We start from the raw sequence: 20,295 nt of genomic DNA on the forward strand, positions 1-20,295 counted from the left end.
CCCCACAGCTCCATCCCCAGCAAACTGAGCTGCTTCCAGAGCAGGAGGGTAGCAGCTGGTGGTAGGCAGGCTGCTGGGGTGCACCTGGCTTTGCCTTCCAGCAGTGACCCAGTCTGCAAAGCCTGGAAGCCTGGGGGTAACTCGGCTCCTCAGCACAGATAAGAAGCTGGAGGTGGGCAGGGAGCAGCGGCATATCCAGACAGATGTTAAGAAGGAGAGGGAATGGAATTTGAAGATGATTGATGAAATATCGGTTTTGTGTTGCCCTGTCTGAGTCTCTAATCCCTAGGGCCTGGTGTCGCACCCCCAGAGGGCGAGGGTAACATTTTGTCAGCAGAAAGACAACCTCTTCAGTCTCTGCCTAGGGCCAAAGAGAGGGTTAATCCAGGATGGTCTGAGCATGGGGGGTGGGAGAGGTGACTGGGCAAGGAGGCTCCTGGTGAGTGGTTGTGGGAACAGTGAGACGGGGAGGAGCACTCACCTTGGGCACTGGCCTAAGGAAATATGACCCCATGCGTTCCCTCCCCACCAGCATGTGCCTGGAATGGGAGAAGTGGATCTGGAGTGCTGAGGAGGGTGGGAATATCAGCCACAGAGTAAAGAAACAGGGCAAACCATGCCCTGTGGGGAGAAGCAAAGCTCCTCCTTTTCCTTTGTGTTGTGACTTTAGACCACATTAGCACCTGAGGAGACCAGACATCCCAACTGTCCTGTGACTCTTGTGCCGCCCTCTTTATTTGGGAGTGGGAGGTATACACACAGTGCCTGAGAAGAAGGAACCAGGAGGTGTCTTAGGGCCTGGCCTAGGAGGGGTTAAAATGTAGAAGTTCCCAGTTGGTGCTTAGTGGTTTGGCTGTGGGTGGTTTCCAGAGCCCCCCTCTTCCCTTGATCACCTGCTTCCCATTAGAGCTGGGACAGGCTAGGCCAAGTGGAGGGCAGGGTCAGGGAGAGTTCCTTTGCGGGTACCTCTTGAGCTGTGACGTATGCTCTGCGTTCACTCAGCAGATTGGAAACACATGTTGACAGGATGAAAGGCTGGTCTCTGAAGGCAGCAGACTGAGTCCCGGAATCACCCCAGCACTTCAAGGAATAAAATTTTACATTTGCAATAGTGAAGTTCTTAAAATGCTGATAAGTTTGATAGAAAACTCAGCAGAGCTCTGTCCTGGCTCCCTTTCTTACTGATCCTGGAGCTGCCTCGTCATTTGGCCTTAGACCAAGTGGGGAGGGGAGTTTTTCACAAGCAACGGAAGTGGCTGTTTGGCTGCCCTACGCTTCTGGGGCCTCAGCCTCTCTTGGGCCTGCTGAATCTCACCTTCTAGGCATGGTCAGGAAACTGCGAGCCTGGGGAAGGTCCCCTATATTGTAAGGTTGACCCTGTGGATGTTGTCATCCTTGGAAGCAAGTGCGTGCGTGTGCATGCATGTGTGTCTTACTCCTGCTTTAGGATAGAAGGAGTGATGCTTCATATGTGCTCCTTCATCTAGATGGGCTAGGATTCACTTGTGGATTGGGAAGAGGGGTGGCCAAAAGGTAGGGTGATTATTATTAATTCATATTCCAGTAGTGTCTAGAGGCCCCAGTGGGGGATCAAGGTTCCATTGTGTTAAGTGATGTAAAACAGTCTCTGTCCCCATAGACCTGTAATTACCACAAGTGTCAGGCACAGAGTTGCCCTCTTGGAAATATGGGCAGACAGCTAGCAGTTGATTAACATGCTTTCAGATTTGCTTACAGGTAAAGCTGGCCAGGTGTCCCAGGTTACTAGGAACATACTGGTTTTGGGGGCCTGCCCTGCATCCTGGGTGTTTTTTAAATGCCTTAGATGTTATTGTACTCACAGGGAAGTTGTGTATGGGCCCCACGGCAGAGTTAGCTGGACTCTGAGGCCTGGTCTACACTACGCGTTTAAATCGATTTAAAGAGAGTTAAATCAATTTAACGCTGTACCCGTCCACACTACAACGCCCTTTATATCGCTATAAAGGGCTCTTTAAATCGATTTCTGTACTCCTACCACGACAGAGAGTAGCGCTAAAATCAATATTGCTACTTCGAATAGTGTTTGTGTGGATGGAAATCGACGTTATTGGCCCTCGGGAGTATCCCACAGTGCACCACTGACGCTCTGGACAGCAATCAGAACTCTGAGGCACTGGCCAGGTAAACAGGAAAAAGCCCACGACTCTTTTGAATTCCATTTCCTGTTTGCCCAGCGTGGAGCTCTGATCAGCAAGGTGACCACGCAGAGCCATCAGCACAGGTAACAATGCAGTTTCCTGAGAAATCGAAAAGAAGCACCAGCCTGGACCGCAAAAAGGTACTGGATCTGATCGCTATATAGGAGAGGATTCAGTGGCTAACAGAACTCGTTGAAAAGATGAAATGAAAAAAATATTTGAAAGAATTCAAAGTCTGTGACGGGAAAAGGCCACAGCAGGGACTCAGTGCAGTGCAGAGTAAAAGTTAAGGAGCTCAGACAGGCATACCAGAAACCAGAGAAGAAACGGAAGGTTTGGGTCAGGGCCGAAAACATGCCGCTTCTATGCTGAGCTGCATGCAATTTTAGGGGCTTGCGCAACCAGTACCCCACCCCTGGTCAGGTTTCAGAGGTCGGGGTTGTAAAATAACCGTGGCTGAGGATTCTGCAAGAGGGGGAAGCTGAGAGGAAGAGGAGGAAGAGCTTGCTGAGAGCACACAGCACTCCGGTTAGCCCCAACAGCCAGGAGCTTTTTTGGAACCCAGTTACCGTCCCAGCCCTCCAAGCCCACAAGCCCAGACAGTGAAGCCATGGAAGCGACCTCTGGTGAGTGTACCTTGTAAATATCAAACATGGTTAAACAAGTGTTTTTTAATGATTGAATTGCCATCAGGGCTTGGATGCATTCGCAGCCAGTACAGTTACAGGAAAGATCGTTAACGTGTCGGGGATGGAGCGAAAAGTCCTCCAAATAAATCTCTATGAATCCGCTCTTTTGGAAGGTACTCTCAAAAAGCTTTGCAGAAGATTTCTGGCAAGCAGCCTATTGGTACCCATGGTATGACACTTTTCCACGCCATGCATATTAGCAAGTAATTGGAATCATAGCTTCACAAAGCACAGCCGCGTATGGCCCAGGTGACTGCTGCATTCCAGAAACATACATTCTGATCCTGCGGTGGTATTCTCAGGAGAGTTATGTCATTCATGAACCTGGTTGAAATTCAGGACTTTATTAGGCGGCAGACATGGCGATTTCCTACTGGGCAGCCGCTTAATTCTTCTTGCCGTAGCAAAGCGGGGGGAGGGGAGGAATGATAGCGCTGAGTTTCTCAGCGTTTGGCGAGCAGGAATCTCCCATACCATGCCAAGATATACCAGTGATCGTTACGTGATGCGCATGCAGTGGGGAGTCCGAGTGCAGCAAGCGGATTCAGGGAGGAGGTATAAAAAATATAAAGAAAAGAGAAGATTGCCGTGGGTATTGCCTCTTAACAGGACAAGGCATCAGATCACTGTGTATATGACGCTGGAGAAGTCAAACAGAAGGCCTTTACCATGGCTTGCATGGAAGTTTAATGCGAGTGCCTGGACCTGGCGTCGTGAGATCTGCAACACCAGAGCCACAGCACGTCCAAATTTAAACGAGGCAAATGCGACCTTGTAGTGAAAATCACATGTGGGCTAAATGATTAGTTGGGGAAAATTGAGTCGGTGTGCACTGTTGAAAGAGACAAGCATTGTCTGAAAAATGTAGTCACATACGTTCTCTCCTGGTTCCCTCCCCTGCAGCTGCACAGGGTGTCCGCTCGCCTACGCCACCTGAAGGTAGCTCAGATAAGGCGGAAGGAGGAAGAGAACACGAGATGAAGTGTTCTCAGAAATCATGGACAGGTAACACGCAATGACAGAGCTTCATCAGAAGAGGGGAAGGACGCCTAGCAAAGTGACCAGGAATGTTCCAGTGAACGAGAGCACGCTCGAAGAGAAAGTGTAGCAGGAGATCAGCGGTGTGGCGGGATGGTACGCTCAAGCGGCGCGCGCTAACGATATCCTCCAACGCATGTTGGATCTTCAGGGAGAGCAGCGGACTTACAGAGTGCCGCTTTTTTTTTTTGAAGGCCCATGTTAATCCACCCTCAAAGCTCCCCACATTCCAATGCTCCGTCACCCGACGATCATGTCAGTTAGACAGCGTGGGGAAGGCTGTTCGCACGCCGCCCAGCTCATCCCCTGGACAGCTCCAGCAAAGAGCTGTCATACGCTAAATGTGAGCTAATGCCTTCCTTCCTCCTACTTCTCCCAAAGAACAAGCAGGCAGGAGATCCGTTGATATTCTTTGCCTCGGTTTTAAGGTACTGTTTATAAAAAGACATCCAAAGGGGAGGGTGCTTGTACAAGGAATGATTTAAGAAAGAATACATATTTTAAAAACAGAGACGTGAATGACTTAATAAAGAATACCAGTGAGTTTTAAATGATACTGACATTATTCCTTCAGCAAGCTGTAAGTAAAGGGAAGGGGGGTGCTTACAGGAATGATCAACAAGGGGGAGGTTCATACGGAAAGAACACACCTGTTTCAAGGCCCGAGGGCACCGACCTCCTGGTGTGCTTCAATTCGCCCTGTCTGGGCTCGTACTCAGCGGCCAGGGATGCCTCAGCCTCCACCCCGCCCTAATGTCTCCCCCTACTCTCACAGGAATTGGTGGAGACACACGCAAGGGCAGCAAATACAAACGGCATGGTTGGCTGAGGTAGAGCGATAAGTAATGTCACCAGCGCCCCTTAAAAACGGCCAAATGACATGTCACCACCATCCTGCACGTGCCTCAGCCGGTAGTTGAACAGCTTCCTGACCACTGTCCAGGCTGGCCTGTGATGGCTCAAGCCAGGCATCAAGATAGGCGGGTACCCAGGGATAACGACAGGCATTCAACATCCCCAACTGTGTTTTCTGGCTGGAAGTAATGTCCTTGCGCAGCCGTTGAAAACAGATAGGTGCTTCTGAAGACGCGAGCGTCATGAACCCTTCTGGCCATCCACGTGGAATGTGTTGGGTGAAACGTCCCTTGTGACCACCAGTGCTTCAGCACCATTGAAAAGTACCGTGAGCCGATTTACGACTGGTTGCGCCGGCGCCTGGGCCAAGATAGGATATGGTTCCATCTGGCCCCCCACAGTTAGGGGAAATCCCATTGCAAGCAAAGCCATCACTATCAACTGCACGTTTCCAAGAGTCACAACCTTCGTAGCCAGCAAGCTTAACGATTGCTTTGGCTACTTGCATCATAGCAGCCCCCACAGTAAGATTTGCCGCACTCCAAATTGAGATTCCGACTGACCGTAGCTTCTAGCATTGCAAGCTTCCAGGGGCTAGTGCCACTACGCGTCTTCCACTGTGAGGGCTGCTCTCATCTTAGTATTATGGCTTTTTCAGGGCCAGGGGAAGCAGTCACAAAGTTCAAAGAAAGTGCTTACGCATGGCCCGAAAGTTTGCAGCCACTGGGAAATCGTCCCATAAACCCGCAAAACTATGCGGTCCACCAGTCTGTGTGTTTCCCGTGCCCCAAAATGGGCGTTCAATGGGTAGAACCTGCCCCATTAACAGCAGTAAGCTCCAAAAAGCAGGGGCCGAGTTAGGGAGAATTTCCAAAAGTGGGGGTTCCCCCCCCATGTCCTCATCGCTCCAGTCGCCCGTAAGATGCCGTATACTGCCTCCCCTCTCCTCCTGCCCTTGCAGTTCATGGCTCAGCACAGACGGTCACCAGAAGCTGCGGTTGTCTGCTGCTTTCACAAAGGGAGGGGTGAGGCTGTACCCAGAACCACCCGCGACAATGATTTCTGCCCCATCAGGCACTGGGCTCTCAACCCAGAATTCCAAGGGGCGGGGGAGACTGAGGGAACTATGGGATAGCTACGGAATGGCTATCCACAGTGCACCGCTCCAGAAATTGACGCTAGCCTTGGACCATGGACGCACACCATCGAATTAACGTGCCTAGTGTGGACGCGCACACTCGACTTTATAATATCAGTTTTAAGAAACCGATTTTAGCTAATTTGATATTATCCCGTAGTGTAGACGTGGCCTGAGTTCCTTAGTAAAGTGAAAATGGTGGAAGTGAAACTGGAAGACCAGGGGATATGTGGTTACTCTCTCCCCTTCCTCCCCCCTTTCACCCCCCATGCTGCCAATACTTTCCCCAACTCCAAAGCCCTCTTGCTACCTTATTTCCACCCCCTATCCACCAAACCCTCTTGCACCCCTTGTGAAATGCTCTCCTGCTCTGACCATCTGCTCCCAAAACCCTGATGTACATTCTCTCCTTCCCATAGTAGTATCTAGCAAGGTTTGGTGTTCAAGAATCTGACCTCCCTCAAAACACTGGCCAACCACTGTCTGTTGTCCCTGAGGGAATCTCAGCATCCTGAGAAATTTCAATTCTCCTCCAGGAGGGATATAAATATTTCTGTTCTGTATTTGGGGGAAAAACAACAGATGATGTAGTTTCATCATACGATCATATGATGATAACACTCTTTCCATTCCACTGGTGTCTCAGGAGGATGTTAAACAGAGCTACTAGAATTAGAGACTTTTAAATCAGTGGGTCCAGATAACATGCATCCTAGAGCTTGAAGTTGGCAGAAAAACTCTCTGGACCATTAATGCTGATTTTCATTAAGTCGTGGAACACTGAGGTAGTTCCAAAAGACTGGACGAAAACTAGTGTTGTGCCAATATTTAATGGGGTGACCTGTGTAATTATAGATAGGCCTGTCATGCTGACATCGATCCCAGGCAAGATAATGGAGTGGCTGAGACAGGACCTGATTAATAAAGAATTAAAGGAGGGTAATATAATTAATGCCAATCAATATGGGTTTATGGAATATAGATTCTATCAAACTAACTTGATTTTTAAATGAGATTACAAATTTGTTTGATAAAGGTAATAGTGTTGATGGAATATATTTAGATTTCTGTAAGGTGTTTCATACCGCATAACATTTTGATATAAAAAACTAGAATGAGATAAAATTAATATGGCACATATTAAGTGGATTAAAAAGGTCTCAAAATGTAATTGTAAATGCAGAACAATCGTCTTGCCTATGTGTTTCTAGTGGGGTCCTGCCTGGATCTGTTCTTGGCCTTACACTATTTAACATTTTTGTCAGTAACCTGGAAGAAAACATAAAATCATCACTGATAAAGTTGACAGAGTTTGCAGATGATGCACGAATTGGGGCAGTGGTAAACAATGAAGAGAACAGGTCACTGATTCAGAATGATCTGGATTGTTTGGTAAACTGGACACAAGCAAGCAATATGTATTTTAATATGGCTAAATGTAAATGTATATATCTAGGATCAAGGAACGCAGGCCATAATTACAGGATTGGGGGCTTTGTCTTGGGGAGCAGTGATTCTAAAAAAGATTTGAGGGCTCATGCTGGATAATCAACTGAACCTGAGCTCCCAATGCAATGCTGTGGCCAAAAGGGCTAATGCCATTTCTTGGATGCATGAATGGAAGAATCTCATGTTGGAGTGGAGAGGTTACTTAACCCTTGCATTTGGATCCAGCGTGACACTGCTGGAATACTGTGCCTACTTCTGGCGCCCCCTCCCCCCTAATTCAAGTAGGATGTTTATAAATTGGAGACAGTTCGGATAAGAGCCACATGAATGATTAAAGGATTAGAAAATCTGCCTTATGGTGATAGGCTCAAGGAGCTCAATCTATTTAGTTTAAGAAAGAGATGGTTAAGGGCGATTGGATTATGATCTAGAAGTACCTGCATGGGGAACAAATATTTAATAGTGGGTTCTTTATTTAGCAGAGAAAGGTACAATATAACACGATCCAATGGCTGGAAGTTGAAGTTAGTCAAATTCAGACTAGAAATAAGGTGTACATTTTTAATAAGTAAGAATAATTAACTGTTGGAACAACTTGCCAAGGGTTGTGGTGGATTCTGTGTCACTGGCAATTTTTAAATCACGATTGGATGTTTTTCTAAAAGATCTGCTCTAGGAGTTATTTGAGGGAAGTTCTACGGCCAGTGTTACACAGGAGGTCGCTGATTACAATGGTTCTTTCTGCCCTTAGAATCTGTGAATCTCCAGATGTCTTCACAGTAGTGTTCATATTCAGCAGGAGCCTATGTTTGTGTTAGAATCACATTGGATCACTGCTAGTGCACATTGGATCACTGCTAGCCCCCACTGCTGGAAATGTCTTGGTCAGACCAACACTAGTTCCCGTCCTGTTTCTCCAAGCCACCATGTCAGAACTGTGGCTCCCAGGTCAGGCAGCTAGGGGAGGGCAAGTGGGGCACCTTTCAAGAACTGAACTTCACTGTGTAAAAAGAGTCCCAGAAAGGAATACACATCAGTGGGAGAAACAGCTATTTGAAAGGCTGATCGTGCTGGACGTCCTCCATCGGAAAAGCAGCTGGTCACATGGCGAATCAGTGGCAAAGCAGGAATAGAACCTGGGGCCCTGTCTCAAGGCCTCTGCTCTAACCACTAAACCACACTAGTACGTGCTGTCTCAAAGTTAGATGGCTCAGTGTATCCCCTTTCTTTGCTGATCTTCCCCTTTTCTCTCCTTTTCAGGGAACCCATTGGAAAGAAGAAGTCTGGTAAGGACATGTTTTACTTCTTTAATTTCATCATCTCCTGCCTTTTGTCTTGCTGCCATTGTAACCTGTCCAGGCAGCACAAGCTTTGGAGAGCGAGGGGAAGAGTCCATAATACCAGCTTGTACACGTCCATTGATCAGCTGCAGCACCAATAAGGTGGGAGAGAGGTTGACGGTCATCATCTTAGGAGCTCCATCTGGAGTCACAGAAGTGGAGCGAGCCTCCCTACTTGGATCTTTTCCTTCCTCTGCTCCCTAACTTGGTTACTGCTTCACCCCAGATGCTGGTGGGAGAGATTGAGCAAGGAATGAATGTGAACAGAAGGCTGATTTCCCGGCAGCCCATCAATGTGTTTCATTGCAAACCATTGTGAGCTCCAATTCTAGGCTCCTCTCTGCCTCCTGTATGGTGTCCCTGCTAGTATATAGGGGCCTCCAAAGATAATGGACTTCCCCTGCCCTTCTAGAGTGTACTACGTATAAGGGGCAGAGGGAATCCTCTAGTGGCATGGGGACAGTGGAACAACCCTCTTCCATTCCCCCTTGCAGACCTCAGCATAGGGATGTGCTGGGGCAGTTGGGAGGGCAGAAAGGGAATAGCTGGAGCATATTGCTCTCCACCTATTCAGGGCTACAGGATTGTTTGTGGTTGAGCTAATCATTTCCACCATCACCTTCACCTCCATGTTTATTTCCCCTTTCCCTCATGCTTTCTTTCTCCACCATTTTGTTCCTTCATTAGGGTTTATCCAGAGAACGGCTTCTTTCCTTCAGAGAGGTAGTAACAGCCACTCCCTGCTTGGGCCTTGCTCTTGCTTTGCCTTTCCGCTGGGCGATGCCGGCTGTTTCTGTGTGGGGAAATCAGGGGCCCCTTGCAAGAAGCTATCTCACACCCCACAGCTCTGTTTTGTTGCTGGTTGACTTGAAGGATTGATGAGGGGCTGGGAAAAGAATGTCCACTGGGTTTTGTGACTGTCCACTCAGGATGGAAAGGCCCGTACAACAGTCTCCTATTGAGCCCTGACTACTAGATCTGAGCAGCTCAGAACAGTCTGTGCAGATTGGAGGGACTATCCTAAAGGTCTTCAGGCAGAGGACAGAAGCTTTGTTTTGGGGTGGAAATGAAGAGCTGCAGGTGCCAGTCAATCCCTGCTCCTGGAGAATTGGCCTGGGCATGTGATATATTGGATGTGTTGACAGAGTTGTGTACACACACCCAAAGTATTAGCTCCATCTTCTCTGTTCTCATTGGCTCTGAAGGGCGTCCCTCCAACACAAGACTTCATGGTATCTTTCTCATCAGATACCTTCCATTGATTCTGGGCTTTGGTGCTGACGTATATCATTCCTTTATCATCCTTTTCTGCCTCTTGGTACACCTATAGCTTGTACCTTTTCAAAAAGCTCCCAGCATCAGTTGGTCTGAACAAAGCTTCTGGAGGACTATTAAGAACACTCCAGTCAAATATTGCCCTATGACGTGATGGCAGAGAGAACAGTGGCCCCCTGAGAACACAGGGTTTTCTTTGTTCTTGGGGCATGTCATGCCCTTGTTGTTGTTTGGTATATTGCTTACTAGGATTTTAGCTACATAGCAGAGCACTATGGATGATGGTTCCTCTTTTCTCTGGCTCTCACTGCCACTAGGTGCAGCTGTCTAAAACTGGACCCTACAGCATGGCTTACACAACTCTCAAGTGCCAACTGCAGGAGCCTTCCACTGCTCTTTAGTGTCAGGCCTTGGCTGATTCTCCTGTGGCAAAACAATGGGATATGAGCAAAGTCTGCACAGGGATTAGATGGCGGAAGCATAAGGTTGTGGTGTAAGCTTAGGTGGTCCTTTGAGTGGTAGGTGAGAGGGTGCAGAAAATGCCCTGGTGTGGCTGGGGACAAGAGTAGGCTGAAACTGTGGTTTGCTCTTTTGCTAAAGCTGAGATAAAACTGATGAACCTATTAGTCTCACAAAGTCCTTTTATAGGACTGAGTGAGAGCAGCTGGCAGCAAAATGTGGGAGGGGAGGGTATTTGTATGCAGTATGGAATCAATATATTGTTATTTCACCCCAACCCACCCAGACAGGGCAGGGGGGAACCTTTTGGTGTTGGGTAGCTTTGATTGCGAGTGTGTGCTAAAAATAGCAGCACAGCCGTGGTGGCAGTGGGCTCGCCGCCAAGTACAGTCTGGTCCACAGGACTCAAGTGGCTAGCCTGAGCCACCACCCACGCTGCCATGGCTACACAGATAATTTAAGCATACTTGCTCACTCAAAGCTAGCGTGTATACATCGACCCAAGCTGGAAATTACACCTCCAGCTGCTTTGTAGACATGCCCTTAGTCCCACAGACCCACTGAGGGTCGAGGACAATATCTGGAGTTGGGGCTGGGGGTGCAGGGGAGTGTTTCTGTGATTTAATATTCCCTGAGGGCAGAGTCACGGCAGCCACCTTAGAGTCCCTGTCTGTCCAAGCTGCCAAAGGCTTTTCAGTTAGCTTCATTAGCAGATTTGCTCCACCTGCTGCTGCAAACCCACCAGCAGGGCAGGTTTATAGGCAATGCCATTATGGTGCAAGGATTAGAGAGGCAGTGGTTTTATAGTCATCATTAACCTCTTGAATTATACTTGCTGTGCACCAGAAGGGGAAGCTATTGGTTGGTTGTTGTGGCACCTGCTGGATCACAGACAAACTCTGATACAGCAGGAGAACTCTGACTGCAGCCATGTGGACATAATTCCACTCCTGTTCTCAAGGCCTGAGGGCTCCTAGGTAATGTTCTGTAACAAGCAAGGGAAAAACACTTGTGTAAATGCAACTTTAAGGCCTGGGGATGCCTCATGGCAAGATTCTTTTCAGAGACCATTGTTGATACCTTACATCTTGTAGCAGAGGATGGGCCCTTGCCTTGTCTCTGTTTTAAGGGATCATTACTTTAAAGATCTTTGCTCCTCAGGTCCATTCGCTCTTGCGGCTTATCTCTTTCCTATGCTGATCCTGACTCCACATGCACAGCAAGAAACAAGCTTTAATGCACATTGTCCCTAAGGAACTAACAACAAGCTGCTGGTAACAAATTCTCGGGGATAGAATTGTTTTCCAATTGCATATTTCTCTGAGGATAGTCAAGAGGTGTCAGCTGCCCTTTAAGGTAACATTAAGAAGAACAATCACTCCAGCGCCAGTGGCAGGAACAATCCATGTTTATAAACTGGACTTTTGTGGATATAAACAAATGTGCTGTTAAATGGCCGTAAGTAATGTGCTAAATCCCCTCAGCCCTATTTGGTGAAGAATGAAGGGAGTGAGTTGCTCAATTCCCATTAAAAGTCAATGAGAGTTGGGCACTGTACATTAAAGCCCAGGCCTGCACAACTCATAAAGCAGTGAGGGTCATATTACTCCAAAGAAAACAGCTGAGGGTCAAGCCACCCTGGCCCTGCCGAATGCCCCCCCCCAAGCACCACCAAGCCCCTCCAAAACACAACACCCTCCCCAGTGCCACCCAGCCCCCCTGAAATACTCCCCCCTCCCACACTGCCCACCCCGCGGAAACAAACCCTCCTTCCTCAGCGCTGCCCCACCGAAACAGCGGTATTGAACCTTGGTAATATGTTATAGCGGGCCCCTAAGGTAGTATAATTAAGGTAAAAGAAAAATGTCTTTTTGCTAGAAGTAGAATAAGATCTTCCCCCAACTTTGTAATCAATTGCTCTGTTGAATGAATGAGGTGTGGCTGAGGAAGGTGTGGAAGGCAGGCACCTCCAGACAGCTGCAACCCTTGGAGAGGGAATGGGAGCCAGACCAGATCAGTAGAACAGGTCAGCCATGGACTCATCGCTCGCCTCCTCAGCCCCCCACCTACTGCCTACTCAGCCCCTGCACTGCCCAGCTGCCTGCTCAGTCCCCCCCCGCCCCGCCCAGCTCATCTGCCCCTGTCACTGCTGCCTGCCTCCTCCCCTTCTCAGCCCCCCCCCCCCCGGGCTCGCCTGCTCACCCCCCACCACTGCCCGCCTGCCTCTTCAGACCTCCCTCACCTACCGCTTGCCTACTCACCCCCTGCAGGCTGCACAGTGAGCCTACATGGTCCCCATGCGGCCCCCGGGCCGCATGTTGTGCAGGCCTGTTATAGCCCCTTTGAAAATCTGTTTGATGGCTGGTGTGTTTCTGGAGGTCAGGCTAGATGATGGGGAGCACAGGAGAACTCGGAAGTCTGATTTTGTCACTAATTTGTTTGTGTTTAAACTGTTTTACAAACCCCTTCCCCAACACTATTTTTTTTAAAGCTTCCAATAGAAAATATTTAAGTAAATACACATTCACCTGTAAGGTGTTTACAACTCATACACTGCTGCATTGGGCTAATGCTTGAGAATCTAAAAGTGAAATTGACATTTTATATATATATATTTGATATATATAATACACACACGCCCATGCACAAACACGGTGGAACTCGTCTAGCAGATTGTCAAAGGGCTAGCAACATAGATAAGGACATTTGGATGTTGGTTTTATTTTTAAGTTATTCTTAACCTGGTCATGTCTCTTTAATTGTGCTCAAGGCCGGCTCCAGGCACCAGCGAAGGAAGCAGGTGCCTGGGGCGGCCAATAGAAAGGGGCGGCACTCTGTCCGTTGTTGGGGCGGCACATCTAGGTCCGTGGCAGCAATTCAGCTGTGGGTCCTTTAGTGCCTCGCTTCTTCTTCGGCAGCAGCTCAACTGGGCTTTTCTTTTTTTTTTAACTCTCTTCACCGTGTGGGGCAGCAAAAAAAGCTGGAGCTGGCCCTGATTGTACTACAGGTTGTTGTACTATGATACTGCCTAGAGATCCCAGCCAGGATCAGGTCACCATTGTGCTGAGTGCTGTACGAACAGAGAAAGAGACAGTCCCTGCCTGAAGAGCTTCCATCTCAATAGGCAAGACAGGCAATGGACGGCAGAAGGAAAACAAGCCAAACGCTGGCATGTCCACAGTGGAGACCTTTCAAGACTATTGATAAATGGCAATTCCATGTGATTTTTTTTTTCTCACTTCCAGCCCTGATGAAGTTGCTGAACAAATAAGAGGGGCAACAAAGAGGGGCTTGCCCTTCAGCATGTTCTCTGCATAAGAGCAGAAAGAAATCACCACTGCAATAACCATGACATTCATAGACTCAGAGATATTTAAAGTTAGAAGGGACCCTTGTGACCATCTAGTCTAACCTGGATAACACAGGCCAGAGAACCAGTGGAACTGGTGATGAAATAACATTTGCACAAAGTGAAGCCGGAGGTTTTTTGCAGGGGAGCAGGCGAAAGGGTTTAGCAAAAATGCCTATTTTGCCTTTTTTGTTTCCTGTTTCTGTTTGGAAGTGGAAGTGTCAAAACACCATGAGATAGGCTCTGTTCTCAGTTATGACATCTCAGGGCCACAATGGGGATGGGCTGGATATCTCTCTAGCGAGCCTGTTCTCATGAAACTTCCCGCCTATATTGGCAAGCCTCAGTGGTTTGGGTAAATGTCCAAACTTGCAGCTGAACTGAACTGCCACAGCTTTTGAGGTTGACTGTCACTTTTACAGTAAATGGTGCTGTGTCTGGTTATTGATGGCCTGTCACTGGAGTGAACCTACCCCTTTAGCAGTCCCTAGGCTGGTAGCTGGCTTGCCGTGTGTTTACATGCTGAGCTGAACATAGCTGGGACTTGAGCTAGGTGAAGGCAACAGGCAGTGCCTTACAAGAGGCAGCTTCTGCCTGGCCCAGACGAGAGGAACTGTACTTATCTCCCTTAGAACTCATTCTCTTGGCTTATCTTTAAACGTTAGCACCACAAGCCTAATCCAAAGACTTCATTCAGCTCTGGATCAGGGTCTGTTGATGCAGTGAGCACCCCCTTACTGGACCACAGGCTTGTGGCAGTAGGTGCATTAGAGGCCATTCATGCAACACTTGGAAGGTCTCTTCATTCCTTGTTACAATTATTTGGCCCATAGTTCTTTTTCAAAGAACTTACCTTAAACTTTCTCCCCAGGCATACACCTCTGGGTACTGCTCTCCCATCTTAAACCATCCATCTACTGCCTGGTTATTTCTGAGACCCAAGCTTAATCATGAATAGGCCATTTTATTGTTAACTCAACATTGTATTTTTGTGGTTGTGGATAATTACCCCAAGAGAAGGAGCTGCTGGAATTAACTCCTACCTCTTCCGCCAGTAGCTGTTTACTGCTTTCTGTTGCTGGTTTAATAGCTATGGTGCAGGTGCCAGAATTGCCTGTTGAAGCTACAAATAGCCCCAGAACAACGGATGTAATTATGTCTGGGGAAGCAGTGTTCTTCCCTCTCCTGTGTTCCTGTCCTCATTGGCTAGGTAAATCCTCTATTCAGTTTAAAGCGGGAACCCTTCAAAGAAGCAGTAAGAGCAGGAGAGGACATGGGTCCAGAACTCAAAGCACACTCAGTTCACTTTGGAGGGTTATTTTTAACTCATCCTGGTGACGGCCTCCCGTTTTTGACATGGAGGAAGCTCTAATTAACTGTAACTGAACCTCTGCACTGCCCTGCTCACCTGGAACGCTGCAGATAGCTGTTTATAGTATGACACATGGAAAATTGCCTTTTGTGCCTTTGAATAGAACTGTCCTAAAAATACATCTTGCATTTAAACTTCTGTTATAGCGGTGTCTTCCCAGAGCAGGCTTTACACGTTAAGAACCTGGCACCAAGGAGTTGCTTCCTAGTGATCATAGCCTCCCAAAAATTTGGGATAGATTAGACCTAATAGGTCTCCGCCATCTCCACCTTCGCCCTCCAGCTTTGGCTATCGCAGGATTGTTCCCTACAGTATGTTCTCCCCGGAGGATTTTCTCCAGGCTGTTTATTGTGTCCAGTTTTAAACGTCTCAAGTGGTGGGTCTCCCATCACTTCGCTTGGGAGGTAATTCCAGTCTAACTGGTCTCAGGAATAGGATCCTTTTCCTGATATGCAGCCTGAATATTTTTGTGGCATTTCATCCCAATACTCTTAATCATGACCTTGGCTTCTTACAGAATTCCTTTTCCTCATGGAGATACACACTCTGCTGAGATTTGCAGATGGTCATCTTATCTCCTTGTAATGTCATAGCCACTCCACTGAGGCAATGGGCGGCTAGGATTTATGCCTCTGGAGGGGTCATTTATCTGAGACTTGAGGGCAATAGCTGGAATATATGCAAAGCCCCTCGGCAAGCTCGATCTAAATTCTTTGACAAGACCCCTGCTTTTAGCAACACTCCAGCTATAATAAACACTTAAGTCGCACAGTTCCAATTTCTACAGCACTTGGCAAATATTAATTAATCCTCAATACATCCAAGAGAGATAGGAAGTATTAACTTACAGATGGGGAAGCTGAGACAGAGAGAGGTTAAATTATTTGCCTGAGTCTGCAAAATGAGTCTCTGGTAGAACCAGGAGTAGCATTCAGGAACTCCTAGCTTGGCTCCTTTTTTTCAGTTCTCTCTACCACAATGTCTTACTCGTTAGAACTGTCTCCACTCGGATAACATATAGGCAAAAAGTTGTGCAATTTATGTGGGTAGAATTTTATGATATATAAGGACAAACCGAGTTAGTAGAACTCCATTTCCAAAATGCAGCTGATTTGCACCATACACATGTTCCACAGAAGGAGAGCTGCACTGGAAATAAATACCAAGCAATGGCAGTGGATCTGTATCCAGAGCATTTTAATAAATGAGAAGTATTTAAAAAATCAATATAGCTTTGCACTCTCTTGCCAATTCTAGTTACATTTTTTTTCCCTTGCTTGATGTATTCCAGCCTCCATCTGCTGGACAGACTCAACGCATTTTAGTTTATACTGCCCCCTAGAGGCTGAGAATATTCTGAGCAAAACCAAAATTTTTCTGCCTTTTATCTTTCTGCAGGGAGTGTGCATGATGGATTTTGGTTTTAGTTCTTTTGGTTGTAACTTGTGTTAATATTCCATTCTATAGCTGGCAGGACTCTTCTTACCATAGTGAGCATTGTGCTGTCTCTCTATCCTGTCTGTACTTGTCCCATGTCCAGCAGAGCAGGAAGATGCTTTGGAACATGAGGAAGCAGGAACATGTTAAACTGCAAGGCCAGCTGAATTCTTGGGGTTTTTAAAAATCCGTGTTTGCTTAATCTTCATCCTCCAGAAGTGCAAGCTCAGAGCTCCTGTAGTGCCAGATGTAGTTACCACAGGAAATAACTCCACATATTTTACCTTGGCCAAAGGCCATGAAGGACAGCAGCAGAGACCCTGCCGCAGGGTGCAAGTTATACTGGCTAACAATGTGCAGGGCATAGTGCAAACTATCCTGCAGGCCTTAAGCTCCCTACACATTCCAATCACATTTGGCTGCGTTTTCCTTGTCCAGCATGGAGAGTTGAAAGGCACTAAGCCTCAGGTTGATTTTCATTTGAACCACATAAGTGCATGGTGTTTTACAAACGTACAAGACAACAGAGTCCCTCCCTGCCCATGAAGTTTCTGATGTAAAGGACCAATCCTGTAAGCCTTCAATGAGTGAGTCCTTTGGCGTTTAGGTGCATAGAGGGCTGACTAGATCAGGCCGTAAATGAGACAGCTACTCACTCATGACATCACAAGAGGAGGCAATGGGAAAGGAGTTGGGTGGGAATGGGCAGAGTGAGACATAGAGGAGGGGTAATACTTTTCCCCCTTTCTTTTTCTCTGTCAGTGAGTTGCCTTCCTTGCATTGTCGTTGGTTATTTATATGTATTTTAAATAAGAATCTACTGCAGGCAGAGGGCAGGACTTGGCAATGGAGACTAGTGATGAAAAGCAAACCACGAGAATGAATCTGTGGAGGGACTTTAATGGGGAGAGACATGAGGCAGTCTCTGAAATATATAGGGTTAGGCAGTAAGGCAAAGGAATGGGAGGATCTGTTTTGTCCTGTGGATGCTCGTGAAGCTGCTATGTGCAAACCCCTAGGTCAAGACTTTTAAAAGTGAGTTGTGAGTTTGGGTAACCAAACTGAGGCACTGTAAAGGGCCCTGATTTTCAGAGAGCACATGTTCCGCACTTTCTGAATATTGAGCCTTTTAGGGTATGTTTCAACTTGGCCCTCCAAAATCTTGGCCTGTAGTTGTGCAGAACTATACAGGACGCCCGATCAGAACAGCCTCTCTTGGGGTATTTTGGCATTTCTGCTTGGAACCAGGATGGGCAGCAGCGGTGAGAAAATAACCAGATTTTTAAGTTACTTTGTTCTCTTAAGCTTTGCCCAACTTCCAAGAAGTTTGGGTTGAGGTTCAGGGTGATTCTCAGTTTACTGGAACCAGTTCTCCTGTCCGTCAAAAATCCATGCACTAGTTAAAGCCTCCCTTGGTTTTTCCTGAAATGACATCACTACCAGAGAAGACCAGGCAGATGTTTGCATCTATGGTGGTGGGAATGCTTGTGCACCTCTGGAGTGCAGGCAGGAGGTGGGAAGCAGGTTAAGAGGCTTCACCTGGCTGCACTGATCTTACCTGGCCACTCATTTTCTCTCCCGTTTCGCTCTGACTGTTTGATTCACCTTTCTCATGCTGGGGTCCAAATGATGCCCTGCTCCTGTAGCTTCTTGCAGGCCAGCAGTAGCCATGGAGCAGGTTGCTGATATGTGCTATCGTGAGCCACTGTTGATTGGGTGCACAGATGGTGTTTTGTTCCCCACATGTAGGCGGTGACTTGGCATCAGTAGATCCCATGGTCCTGGAGCAGTATGTGGTGGTAGCAGATTACCAGAAGCAGGAGAGCTCTGAGATCAGCTTGTGCGTGGGTCAGGTGGTGGATATCATTGAGAAGAATGAATCAGGTAAGGAGAGCCCAAGTGTCTGTGGACCCAGATACGAGGCCTTAAAAAAAAATGGTTTTGAATCTAGCTCATCCCTAGCAGAGCAGGGTCCCCAGCACAGTGGGTGATAGCCCCAGAGTGTCATCATGGAAATAAAAATAACTTAAGCCAGCTGGCCTCTGGACACCTCCAAGGGGTCTCCTAAGGCTGTCCTCTCAGTTGGCCCACATCGGCAGTGACTGCTAGCGTTGCCATCTGAAGGCAGTCAGGGGCTGGTGTGAAATGGCTGTTCCTAGTTCCTAGACTATCTTCCTATAGTCAAGATATAGGCCCCTAAATTATGGGCCAGGTTATCCACAGTGCTGAGCACCCAGCAGATTCTGTTGACCTCTGTTGGACTTGTGGGTGCTCAGCACATCTGAAATTTGAGCCACTTATTTAGGAGCCTGTTTCCAGATATCTTGGCCTGTGTGTCCACATCACAAAAATAACCCCCAGAGATGGCCCCTTTGTTGGTGTCCTCAGCTGAAAAGGACATGGGTGGAATGGAGAATGAAACGCCAGTGCAGCAAGGCACTTCAGCACAGAGGGAGCCTCACTGAAGTCAACAGAACAATCAACATGCTTCAAGTGAAGCACATACTTAATTACTTGGAAGGGACTATGTGAGTGGTTTAGGCCCATGTCATAAGCATAAGTCCCAATTCTGAACCTTAGCGTCCAAAATGTGGGTGCCTGCATGAACCCTCCAAGCTTAATTACCATCTTGGATCTGATAGCGCTGCTACCAGCCAGAATTCCAGTGTCTGGCTCACTATGGTCTCCCCAAAACCTTCCCTGGGGGACCCCAAGACTCAGAGGCCCTGAGTCTCACAACAAAGGGCAATAACCCACTTCCCTTCCCCCTCTTTACCTCCTCCCAGATTTTCCCGCCCTGGGTACACTAGGAGATCACCGTGTTTCAAGTCCTTGAAACACAAACACAGAGAGGACCATTCACCTTTCCCCCTCTGTTCTTTCCACCCTCCCGTCCTTCCTGAGAGGAACGTAATCCTGGGCACGGAATGCCTAGCTCCTTGAGCCTCAACTAAAAAGAACGCAACCGCTTAAAAGAAAGCTTATATTAAAAGAGTAGGAAAAGACCATAAAAATGTCACTGTAGTCAAGGTGACAATATGACAGGGATTGGGCTTAAGAAAACAAAGAATAAACAGCTTATATCAAAAAATACAATTTAAACATTCCAGCAACTACACACATGTAATACAAAACAACATAAAACCTATATTGTCTATAGCGTACTTACAATTGGGAACAGAAGATTTTAAAGCCTGGAGATAGAGAGATTACTCTCAGACGCAGACACACAGACAAAGGGGACACACAAAAATTCCTCCTGAGCTTGAAAAATCCGGTTCCTGATTGGTCCTCTGTCAGGTGTTTGGTTCCCTCTGGTAACCTTTACAGGTAAAGAAACGATATACCTTAGCTATCTGTTTGTGACAGCCCAGTTTTGGGGATTTGTTTAAAAAGAGAATTAACTTACAGTACGTAATTACTTCGTGGATTTAACAAAGAAATCTGCAAAAAGCTTTTGCTTTGAATTTTAACATTCTGGAAACCCCAAAACAAGAAGATTAATTGTATTAGCTCCTAATTTTTGAGAACCAGAAAGATGACATTGCAGCAAAAGTTAAACTAATTATCAGAGTCATACACACACATACAACACACTAGATTTCAGCCCTACTTTTCTGTTAGCAGATTGTACATGAGCAACTGCTGATGTTTCCTTCAAATTTTCCTGTCCTTCACAGATTTGTTTTTACAAATAATATTTGGTCTTTAAAT

At 47.1% G+C, this 20,295-nt stretch overlaps 1 protein-coding gene across 4 annotated transcripts in view; it reads left to right on the top strand.

The window, feature by feature from the left end:
- The window catches only part of SH3PXD2B (SH3 and PX domains 2B), a 124,570-nt gene that overhangs the window by 89,928 nt on the left and 14,347 nt on the right, over positions 1-20,295 (top strand). For 2 of the 4 annotated variants that reach the window (XM_032801487.2, XM_032801489.2), the window contains 3 exons: positions 8,610-8,635; positions 9,377-9,412; positions 18,331-18,465. In XM_032801487.2, the coding sequence (XP_032657378.1) occupies positions 8,610-8,635; positions 9,377-9,412; positions 18,331-18,465 (197 nt within the window). The remainder of the gene's footprint in view (positions 1-8,609; positions 8,636-9,376; positions 9,413-18,330; positions 18,466-20,295) is intronic. The other 2 variants (XM_032801488.2, XM_032801490.2) reach the window with 1 other exon arrangement.

This window comes from Chelonoidis abingdonii, chromosome 7 (assembly GCF_003597395.2).
Source record: "Chelonoidis abingdonii isolate Lonesome George chromosome 7, CheloAbing_2.0, whole genome shotgun sequence".
In the NCBI taxonomy this organism is placed as follows: Eukaryota; Metazoa; Chordata; order Testudines; family Testudinidae; genus Chelonoidis; species Chelonoidis abingdonii.